Here is a 12237-nt window from a genome sequence, read left to right on the forward strand (position 1 = left end):
GTGCTGAAGCAGAGTATAGAGCCATGGCCCATACCACTGCAGAATTGATGTGGGTTAGGTCTCTCCTACTTGAGATGGGGTTTCCAGTTCCAACCCCGATGAAGATGTTTTGTGACAACTAGGCAGCCATCTATATTGCTAGTAACCTGTCTCTTATGAGAGAACTAAGCATATAGAGGTGGATTGTCACTTTGTTCGCAGTGCTGTTTTGAAGAAGTTGGTTGAGACACCTTTTGTCTCTTCATCTGATCAGATTGCTAATGTGTTCACAAAGTCCTTGTTTGCTCCTAGTTTTGGGTCTTGTTATAACAAGCTGAGCATGGTTGATGTATATGCTCCAGCTTGAGGGGGAGTGTTGAAATAGGTGGTTATAAGGTTATAAGGGCAGGTAGGTCTTTGTACTTGGGTTATTTGTGTTCTTTAGTATTTCGGTCAGATGAAAGGGCAGTTTTGTCCTAAGTTTTATTTTCTATTATGATTATATATGATATTGGGTGACTTGTGATAGAACTCTCAGTTCTACCGCCAGTCCCCCCTCTCTTTGGGATTTGCACTCTCTTCTTCTTCTCTCTTTTCTTCTCCTCTCTCTAATCTGATTGTCTAGTTTCTGATATTGCAACAAGTTGTGTGAGGACCTCACTATTGGCCTCCATGGTATAGGTTAGGAATGAGGACTTTTGGCTCTGATCCCAATTGATGTGACCACGGGTTCCAAAACACAAGTTATAGGAGTTAAGTTGTGGGTGGTTCTCACTATTAGCCACCAAGGTATAGGTTAGGAATGGGGACTTTTGGCTTTGATACCAATTGATGTGACCACGAGTTCCGAAAACACAATTTAGAGTTGCTATGGGCCTGCCAAACTAATAAATATCTCAATTTGAGTGAATAGTGAAAAAACTTTAAATATGCAGGAATTTAGGACAAACAAGTTGAAGAGAATAGAGCAGTGATTTAATTGGAAGAAACTATTTTAGTGGGGGTAATTCTGGAATTTAAAGTAAAAGAGAGAAGAATTAATGGTGGAGGGCCAGATAGGAGAGGTGAAAAGTTGTAGGGAAAGGGGAAAGAGATCACACAATCACACTCTCAAAGAGTAAACTCAACAAACTTCTATTCAATTTACTTCATTGCCCATTGTTGGGTTACATGCAAGTATTTAAAGGGAAAATAACACGACTCCTAGTTAGATTATGAAACTGAAATAACTTGCAACTCTAACTCTTACTCCTACGTACTCCACTTAAAACAAATAAAAGACTTAAATAAATAACCTTCTAAAATAACTAATTCCAACCCTTGTTGGACCAAAAACCATTGGACCTGTTCTGTTTGGATTTGGGTCTCCAAATCCTATCATGCTGGTCCAACCAGCCAAGTGATACTGCATCAATTCTCCTCATCTGAAAAGAACTCGACTCCGTCGAGTTTGGAAAAGGACCAAGAAGGCCATCTGAAGTAACACGTTTAGGTGGAGAATATTGCTGATTAGGCTGTGAAGATGCCATAGATGAATTAGTAGCCTGTGGTTTGCCTAGTGACTCTTGGGGGGAAGATTGTTGATGATTGTAATTGTTACCCCTAGGAAAAGTGTCTGGAAAATTCCTTCGAGTGTAAAGTTGTTTCAGATTTTCTTCTGCAGGATATGTAACCTGTACTACATCTTCCATTGTAGGTAGTCGATTGGATGCGAGTGCAGTACTGATCTGAGGGTGCAAACCATTGCAAAACTGTGCGGCCAATACTTCTTCATCCCAATCAAAATCAGATCAAGTGGCGTAATAATAGAATCCGGCAACAAACTCCTCAACTGTGCAAACCTGAGGTGTATGCGTTGCTTGTAGTCAGTAGGCAAGAATATTTTGTTCATGACTTCATGCATTTCAGCCCAAATAGTAACTAAACCAATGCCTCGAGTCCGATTTTGTTGTTGCTGCTTTATCCACCAATCTCGAGTTGTGCCTTTTAGTTTAGCTTATGCAAATAAAACTTTCCTGGCCTCGGTCAAACCGTACCACCTGAAAAAGGTCTCCAAACTGTGAATCCAGTCAAGTTACTGTTCTGGATTATTATCTCCATAAAAATCAAGAACGTCCAACTTTGCTGCTCTTTTGGTTCCATAATCATCATAATGACCAACTCCATAAGGTAGGGGTGGTGGTGTATGCTGTGGTGGGAGTAACGGCGTATTATGAGGCGGGCCCTGTGGGACAGAGTTGGAAGAATCCTCAGATAGCATGAGACTCTTTCCTTTATTAGAAGCTTTCAGTTGATCAATAGAAGCTTGCATTGATTCCATCATTGTCTTAATGAAATTGACAACGGCAGTGAGAGTATCTATTGGTGGAAAAATCCAACACCTACACATAGTGACACATGCGTGTAATGGGGGTAGCACGGGCGTGCCAGAGCCTTTGCGCAGGCTCAAATGAGGCTGGAAATGGCCTGTTCTAACTCCCAATCAGGAGATTGGTCTCCCTCTTGTCTGAGTAACTCTAAGGACTTTGGGGTTAAACCAAAAGCGTAGGTCAAATCCAAGGACATTGGAAGAAAACGGATTCAAGGAACAAAAACAAAGACAATGATAAAGAATAAAATAACGGCAATGATAAAAGAATAAACTGCATTAGATCATACCAACATAGGCGTGGACCCCAGACATAGCTCTGTGTTGCCCTAACATGGATGATACAACCGTACATGCTTGAAAGAAGAAAAATTACAAGAGAAGAAAAGTAGAGTTGCAGGTTTTGCCTGGTGATGTGGTGTTGTCCTTTTTGAGCTTGGCTTTTATTTTATATAGAAAACCTTTACTTTGCAACTTCCGTAACCAACACCTCCATATCCCTCCTTGTATCAGGGTCACGATCCTTCCAAACTGCTAACTGCCTGTGCCATGTGTCTCTGTGTGGTTTGCAATCTACTACCATTTTCAGATGTGGTGGGTCGCACCATTCACGATCACTATTCCTGTGGTCACTTACCCACGTGCCGCTGATTAACCCTTGACTAACCGTCTCTCATTGGTTCCCTAGTTTGTCACGGCCCTTTCCTCTCGTCTTTGCTAGCTCGGTCTACTCCTGATCGTAAAATGAGGGAGTAAACAATATCAAATTCTGCATCAGTTTCAGCATTATAAGAATTAAATTGTTGAAGAATTTCACTGTTGGCTACCATAGTTAAGCTAAACAAGAAACACTCAAAGACAAAGGGTTGAATGGCAAAACTGTAAATAATCTGAGCTCTATAAAAGAATGGCAACGTCGTAATATTGGAGTTCAAATAGAACCACAAGAAGGATTTAATGTATAATGGGGGAGGGGTAATCTTGGAAGTTGATAAATAAAAGAACAATTTAGAATATGGGTAGAGGAAATGGGGGCAATTTTGGGAAAAACAAATATATAGACTTAAAAGTGAAATATGAAGAAGAGGGGGGATAATATGGGAAGGAATGGGGTTTGTAAAAGATAGATCTTATCTTCTGCCAGCGGATGACTCAGGGATGGATTTTGAGTCGGACTAGGCTTCATCAGAGGGATTGGGTTTCCTCCAGCCGTGGCGGGAGCTGGAGGATCCAGCCCAGCAAAAACAAGGGGGGGTTTTGTTCATTTCACAGGGGGGCCCCATGGACTCCTCTCGGTGGTGGGTTGCAAATTCGAAGGAGACGATGCCGAGAGGGAGGTGGCTTTGTGACTTCGAAGATGGTGGTGATACTGGGAGTCGACTTGCTGGAGAATTTTGAACCAGGTATGTCTTCTATCTTTTGTTTTGACTCTCTGATTCTCTGCTTCTCTTCTTCTATCTTCTTCTCTCTCTCTCTTTTTTTTTTCTTTCTCTGATTTGATACCTCTCATTATCTCTTCTCTACTTTTTTTTCTTCAATCGGTGGGACCGAAGGGTGGGAATGTTCAATCGATTCACACGGTGAAAGGGAAGACAGTGGGGGTTCTGCTAAGGGGAATCGGGAGGGATGGGGTTGGGTTTCAGCGGCCAGTGGGTTGGGGTTTGGGTTTCAGCAAGAGATGGGAGAGGGTTTCTGTGGTGCAAGGTTTCCTTTTTTTTTTTTGGTGTGTTTCACTGTTACAGCTTACAGCGAGGTAGATGGGGAAGGGAAAGGTGAGGCTGGGGTTTCAGTGGGGTCAAAGGAAAGGGATGGGAGATGGAAAGTGATACACAGGTTTTTTTTTTTTTTTGGGGGGGGGTTGTTTTGCTGGTATTGGATGAAGAGTAATGAAAGGGAGAATAGGGAAGAAGGAGAATGAGATGAGAGAGATGGACACAAGGTTTTAGGTCTTGGTTTTGCCTTTGGTTTCGCCAGGCCACGAAACCGAGATCTCGGCGAGATCTTAGTGAGATCATGTATTTTTTTTCCTGAACTCGATGGTAGGTTTCGGTGGCCATATAGCCAAGATAGAGGCTGAAACGTGACATTCCCCCTATTTTAGGCCTTCTAAACACAGTGGAACCCTTAGTTTTTACAAATTCAAACCCAAAATGTTACTTTGACTACGGACCCTAAGTTAGGTAGTCTACAAGTTTAGATCATGTTTCTATGAAAAATATAATTTTTGAGATGAATAGTTACCTTAGGTTCTTGAGATGCAGCTTGGAGGAGATTAACAGCTTCAATCTTTAATGAATCAAGCTTTGATGAGGTGTTGGAGGTGTGATTTGCCAAAAGAAATGAAAAAAATGACCCAAAGATGGAGTTTCCCCTTCACAGAGGTGAGACAGGCGAGAGCGAGTCGAAATCTCGTCGAGTTATGGTATATTATGAGCGTTCTGGTTCTACCGAGTCGAACTGAAACGAGAAATAGCTTGAGATCTCGGCAAGAAACCAAGATCTCGAGCGAGATAATGACATATTTGTGTATCGTAAGGCGTTTCGTCTCGAGATCCTACGAGATCGAGTTAAAAGCAAGGTCTCGGCGAGGTCTCGCCGAGATCTTGAACTATGGATGGACAGGGAAAGAGATGGATCCTTTGGCTTTGATACCAAATTGGTGGAGGGCCGGATAGGAGAAGAGAAAAGTTGTAGGGAAAGGGGAAAGAGATCACACAATCACACTCTCTCAAGGAGTAAATGCAACAAACTTCTATTCAATTCATTTCACTGCCCATTGTTGGGATACATGCAATTATAAAGAGAAAATAACATGACTCCTAGTTAGACTATGAAACTGAAATAACTTGCAACTCTAAGGGCCTTTTTCGTATCTTTTTTCATTTTCATTTTCTGACAATTTTTCATTTTTTTTTATATGTTTGGTATCACTTTTGAAACTTGTTTTTATTTAAAATAAATGAAAACACCCCCAAAATGATGATAGACTCAAGAGTCTATTATGGATTATGGCCAAAAACGTTTTTCCTTCATTTTTTTCGCTCAAGTTAATTAGCATGTGCTCTTAAGCTTTCAAAGTCGAGGCTAAAAGCGTCATTTCATACTTTAATTAGAATGACAAGTCCTGGCCCCTTCTTCTTCCCACCCGCCCGCTCCTCTTCTTCTACTTCTTCCTGCAAGTACTATTGTCAAGTATGAATCCCTTGGTCATCATTTCACGAATAATTGAAAATGCCTTTTCAAATTTTCCAACCCCACAAAGACAAGAAGAAAAATGCCCTACATTTACCTTATTCAACACAAAACCTGCATCAAGCATTTCACAGTAAAGCTTTTCCAGCAAGCTTCAATATATGAGATCTGGGTAATTCCTCCTTTCCATAAATACCTCCAATCAAGGTATTGTATACCACATATCCTGGAAGGTAACCACAATCCACCATCTTCTTGAGTAACTTATAGGCATAGATGTAGTCTCCTGTTCTGCAATAAGCGTCTCTCCACCTTCCAGCCTTGCAGAGGGACTGAGCAAAGTACCCCATGGTGAACCGATCCATATTAAAACCCGAGCCAGACATCTCCCTATAGACAAGATTGGCTGTATCCAATCGGTCAGCCTTCAGAAGAAGCAGAATTAAGGCATTATATGTTGATTTTGAAGGTTTGTTTCTGAAATCCTTTAACCCTAACCCATCAGCACGTCTCCCCCTCTTCTTTTGCCTGCAACCTACCCCACACCACCCCCGCCTCACCGTACCCCATTCGCTCCATCCCCGTCCTGTCTGGCAGCCCACCCACCTACCAGCATTGTGTTGATTTGGGGGAATTTCTTCACCTTATGGTTTTGTGTTGATTTGGAAAAGAAGATGGGTGATGGGGGAATTTCTTCACCTACCTTTAAAAATTGTTTACGCATAACTACTTCCCAAACGATTTCTCATTCGATTCTCTATTATGTCTAATAGTTAACAAACAGTTCTTTTTTTTTTTTTTTAATCAAAAAGCTTTTTATTAATGCGTTTTTTTAAATAGGTCAAACAAAATGAAAAATGATACCAAAAAGACCCTAACTCGAAGGCCTACGTACTCAACCTAAAACAAATAAAAGACTTAAATAAATAGCCTACTAAAATAACTAATTCCACCCTTGTTGGACCAAAAATAATTGGACCGTTTCTGTTTGGGTTTGGATCTCCAAATCCTATCATGCTGGTCCAACCAGCCAAGTGACACTGCATCAATTAAACAACTTAAGAAAGAATGGCATGTATGTAAAAGGCCCTTGAAAATAACATAAGTTGTCATCCCTTATCTTTTGATAAACAGTAAAGCAACGATGAGTGAACTAGGTTGCAGGTGTGAGAATTTATTCACGAGGGATCCAATCGGGCTAAAACTTTAGGAGAATAATCCCAACATTTGCAATGATATTCTGTTAACGAATGTTAGTTACCGCATTTATTATTTTATTATATGCTCAGTGTATACTTTACTTTTCTAGTCAAGTATTCACATTCCCATTTAATACTAATGCTTGCAGAGAAGCATGGAACTTGTTCCTCTCCAGTAATTCATGATGAGTATACTTATTTTTTAACAGCCCTCAATCTCTACTCCAAATATAATGTCACGGTTAGTATATGAAATCTGTTCATTCCTATATTTTCTGAAATTTTAATGCTCAGAGTTACTTCCGTAGATTCTACACTTTCTAAGTTGAATAATCTTTTATTTACATCATAATTGTCAAGGCGGCTCAAGGTGTTGGAGGGCTGCCTAAGTGCTTAGGTGACTAGGCGCCGAAGTATGTAAGAAAAAGCTGAACTATCCACAACATGACTTTCTAACAGCATGACTGATAAACATATATCATTGTACTATGTAAGAACACAATAAACTGTTTACAGTAACTTTCCACAGCATGCCTGATAAATTTTGCAATAGAACAAGCCAACAAGGGAAGCAATGGTATATATGTTACTATAAGCACCAGTTTGCCATGTGGAAGTAACAATGCAGCAATACATATTACAAAATATATGCTACCAAAAAACAAAGAATATATGCAACCAAAATTCGATGTAACTTACTAACTTTAGGTTTAAGAACCTTAGCTCTTGTTAATGGTCTCAAATCCCAGATTCTCAGTAACTGTAAGATCCCTAACTGACCAGCAATCTATAATGGTCGCTAGTCCCAGTCATATCCGATTTAATTAACACAATGCCAGTATCATTGCAGTCATTGCTGAGGTAGGAAAATCCCAAAAGAGGGAAGAAGAAGAGAAGAGAACGAGGAAGTGAAAAAAGAGGGGAAAAAAAAACCCGGAGAGAACAAGGAAGAAAAAGTAAAATAGAGCAAATTAGGAAGTAAAGATAGAGGGGGAAAAAACAAAGGAGGAGAAACAGAGAGAGGGTTCCAGGGTTTTAGGAAGGGCTGTGGAAGAGAAAAATAAAAAAAAGAGAAGCAGGAGCATAGATGGAGTAAAACAAGAAAAAAGGAAAAAAAGAAAACAATAACAGTAACATAAATCCAAAGAGGAGGAGGAGGGGAAAAGAACGGACAAAAATAATACCGGAAAAGAAGTACCTTAGGTCATGAGTTCGATCCTCACTGGGAGCTTTAAAAAGAAGTCAGACTAACAGCAGCCTGAGCACTGGACAGCAGAAGCATAAGCTCTTTAACCATTTGGTCATTAACTAACTATCAAAAAAAAGAAGAAAGAGCTTTGCAGAGGGGAGAAGTCGCTGCCCGCCGGAGTTGCCGACAGAAGAGAGGAATTGCAGGGGGGCTCTGGGGTAGTGGGGGTCAGGGTTGAACTTTGAAGTCATGGGACTTTAATCAACGAAGGCCTTCTTTCTTTTCTAATTTTCTTGTTGGTTTTTTTATTCTTTTATAAACATACTTTAAGCTAGGATTCAGTGTATCGCGATGTACCACATATGGTATATAAAACTGTTGTTTGGTGTGTAATAACTTGTGTTTAATGAGACACAGGCCCTCTTTATTTATAATATGGAGGAGAACAATCTAGAATAGGTACATGACAGTTTTAGCCCTAATAGACAATTCTACCCTTGTACCCATTTACAACACTCCCCCTCAAGGTGTTGGTGCATAGATATCACACATGCCCCACTTGGAAACAATAGAATGAAAAATCATACCACTAAGTCCCTTAGTAAATACATCAGCCAAGGTTTTAGAACTTTGTTTTGCCCCTGGTTTCGCCAAGCCACGAAACCAAGATGTACTGAGATCTCGGCAAGTTCTCGGCGAGATCTTGCATATTTCCCCGTCTCAACTCGATCGTGGGTTTCGGTGGCCATATGGCCAAGATAGGTCTTGAAACTTGACATCCACCCTATTTTAGGCCTTCTAAACACAGTGGAAACATTAGTTTGTACAAATTCAACCCCAAAATGGTACTTTGACTTCGGTCCCTAGGTTGATAGTCTACGGCGTATGTGAATTTTGAGGTCTACCCTAGGCTAAGCCACACAATATTTAGAACTCATATACTTAAAGTAAAGATGTAAAACAACTTAAATAAGCATTAAGAATTAAAATACATCAAATCATAAACCATTTAAGCATTAGGCATCATATTCATATTCATAATCATATATGGTGATGGTTCGACAGTTTGTTAATAATTGTTAGAAACTTGGAAAGAAAGTAAGAGACACAGATTATACAAATACAAGTATAAGTGTGTAACAAGTACTACCATTTGAGAGTAGCCAGTACCGAAACGAGTGGCTGAAGGTAAAACAGATATTTTTCACTATTTTGATCATGTTTCTATGAAAAAAATGATCGGTGGACTTTGTATCACATATAATAAGTATATAATCAACAAACAAGCATCGATCTTGATTCTATGAAAAAAATTATTTTTGAGATGAATAGTACCTACCTGTGCTCTTGAGAAGCAAACTGACTCCCTCTCTTGATGTTGAAGCTTGAATGTTGAATCCATAGGCTTTAATCTTCACTTAGAGGTGAGATTTGCCAAAAAAATCCACTAAAGTTGGCTTTTCCCTTCACAACAGACCGACATTGGCGAGAGGAGGCGAGATTTCGACCCGAGAGGGGGGTTTTATAAGTTATAAGTTGGTCTGGTTTGAGTCGAGACTGAGATATAGGTTGAGATCTCGGTCGAGATATTGTATGTTTTTGGTATCGCATGTGGTTTCGTCTCGGGAGCTGCTGAAACCGAGAAAATAGCGAGATCTCACCATAGTTGTCAAGGCGTTGCCTAGGCGATGACTGGGCGTCCAGGCGGTTTTCCATAGGCTGGGCGGTCGACGCTTTATGTATACTTCGTAAGGCATACGTCTTGGTTGGTAAGGCGTCCACTAGGCGTCGCCTTGAGCGCCTAGGCCGACTTATGGACCAAATCGATCGCCTTATGCCCTTTTTTTATATTTTATTTTTTTAAATAGCTACTTCTTTGCTTTTTGGTTTATTCTTAATTTCTTATTCTAACATTCCTATTTGATGATGTATAGTTTTTAAGTGTGTGAGATGCATGGATCAACTCTTTTAAGTGAAAAAAAAAAGAAAAAAAAGTGAAACCAAGTCAAAACAACCTATTATTCTATTAACCTAATCGTGAAAGAGACATTTCAACTTTCAAGTTTCAACTCTCCTTCAACTCTTCGGCTCTTCCACGAGAAGTCAAGAACCACGACCTCTCAAGGACTCACGGTGATTGAAGCTCAACTTTCAGACTTCCTTTTTCCTCCTCAAGGTATGTATATGGTTTTTTTTTTTCTTCACTTCTATGGTATGCATGTGTTTTTTCTTCTTCTTCTTCTTCTTCTACGGTATGTATGTGTTTTCTTCTTCTTCTTCTCTCACAGTCTCACTGTACTCCATACTTTTAGAAGTTTCAGTCACTCGACTCCTTTTTTTTTTATTTATTCTTATTATTCTTCTTCTCTCACAGTCTCACTTGTTGATGAGAGTCTGCGACTCACTTCACACTTTCACAGTCACTCCTCTGTCCTCTGCTTCTCTGGTAATGTTTTTTTTTTTTTTTTTTTTTTCTCTGTTGCTCACTTGCTCTTTCTCTGTCCTCTACTCCTAGTCTCCTACTAATGGTTTTCTTTTTTTTCACCCCCTGTTACTCTTTCTCTGTCCTCTGCTCCTCACGGTAATGGACTGGACTAACGGTTTTTTTTTCCCTGTTGCTTTTTCTCTGTCCTAGTGTCCTGTGCTCCTCACGGTAATGGACTAGTGGTTTTCTTTTCTTTTCTTTTTTTTACCTGCTGTTGCTCTTTCTCTGTCCTCTGCTCCTCACGGTAATGGAGTGGACTAATGGTTTTCTTTTTTTGTTTTTCACTGTTGCTCTGCTGATGTTGCTGCTCAGAGCCTCACTCTCTGCCCTCTGCGGTTTTTTTCCCCCTGTTGCTGCTGCTGAAAACTGCTATATAGATCAACTTTAGCCTTGTTTTTTTTCTTGAGCTATTCTTAATTTTTTATATGTTTATCCTAATATCATTGTCTTATACACTAGTGTTTCTGATTATTGTTGAATGTTGATTATGTTTATGTTATCCCAAGTATGAACTATATTATGTTTAAGTGTTGATTCTTGATAAACAATGTAAAATAATTATATCATTGTTATACTACATATAATAGATATATTAAAAAAAATACTAGCCTTGCCTTGAGCTCCTAGTCGCCTAAGCGCTTAGACAACCCTCCACCGTCTTGGTTCGCCTTGGCGCCGTGACAACTATGGATCTCGCCGAGATCTTGTACTATGACATCAGCTAACTAATCATGTGAAGGGACAATGGGAACACAAATGAGACCGGCTTCCAACTTCTCCTTGATGAAGTAACGATCAATCTCCACATGTTTAGTCCTATCTTGTTGAACTGGATTATGGGCAATGCTAATGGTGGATTTGCTATCACAGTATAGCATCATAGGGAGAACAACAGGAACAACCAGATCAAGAAGAAGACCATAGAGCCATAAGAGCTCACAAATGCCATGTGCCATAGCACGAAATTCTGCTTTAGCACTAGAACGAGCCACAACAGCCTTCTTCTTGCTTCTCCAAGTAACCAGGTTGCCACCCACAAAGGTGCCATAATCTGTGGTAGACCGACGATCATCAGGTGACCCAGCCCAATCAGCTTCAGTAAAAGCCTCAATTCGAAGATGATGATGAGGAGAGAAAAGAATCCCACGACCTTAAGCAGACTTCAAGTAATGGAGAATACAATGAACTGCTTCCATATGTGTGGAATATGGGTCGTGCATATATTGACTGACTAAGCTGACGGCATAAGCAATGTCAGGACGGGTATGAGCAAGATATATCAATCGGCCAACCAAGTGCTGATATTGCCCCTTATCCATAGGCTCACCTTCTTTGCTTAAGAGATGAACATTTCCATTAATTGGAGCATCAGCTGGTTTGCAGCCCAATAGTCTTGTCTTAGACAGAAGGTGAAGAGTATATTTCCTCTGAGACAAGAAGATACCTCGAGCAGGCATAGCCACCTCAATGTCGAGGAAATAACGAAGCTGTCCCAAGTCTTTGATTTCAAATTCATTACCCAGGTAGCGCTTAAGGTGAGAGATCTCATCAACATCATCAACGGTGACAACAATGTCATCAACATAGATAATCAAATAGCAATCTTGTCCTCAAGTCGATTAATGAATAGTCTATGGTCAGCATTGCTTTGAGTGTAGCCAACCAACACCATAGCCTTGTGAAACCTCCCAAACCAGGTGTGAGGTGACTGCTTCAATCCATATAAGGCACCGTTCAGCTTACACACCTTTCCCTGAGTCTTAGGAGAATCAAAACCAGGTAGAACATCCATATATACCTCCTCTTCAATTTCCCCATGAAGGAA

General features: G+C 40.2%; 1 protein-coding gene across 4 annotated transcripts in view; it reads left to right on the forward strand.

Moving 5' to 3' along the window:
• LOC122656541 (ribonuclease 2) overlaps window positions 1–12237 on the forward strand; it is a 90965-nt gene that overhangs the window by 46583 nt on the left and 32145 nt on the right. For all 4 annotated transcript variants that reach the window (XM_043851101.1, XM_043851103.1, XM_043851104.1 and 1 more), the window contains exon 6: window positions 6888–6979. In XM_043851101.1, coding sequence (XP_043707036.1) covers window positions 6888–6979 — 92 coding nt within the window. The remainder of the gene's footprint in view (window positions 1–6887; window positions 6980–12237) is intronic.

The sequence above is a fragment of the Telopea speciosissima genome, chromosome 3, assembly GCF_018873765.1.
Source record: "Telopea speciosissima isolate NSW1024214 ecotype Mountain lineage chromosome 3, Tspe_v1, whole genome shotgun sequence".
In the NCBI taxonomy this organism is placed as follows: domain Eukaryota; kingdom Viridiplantae; phylum Streptophyta; class Magnoliopsida; order Proteales; family Proteaceae; genus Telopea; species Telopea speciosissima.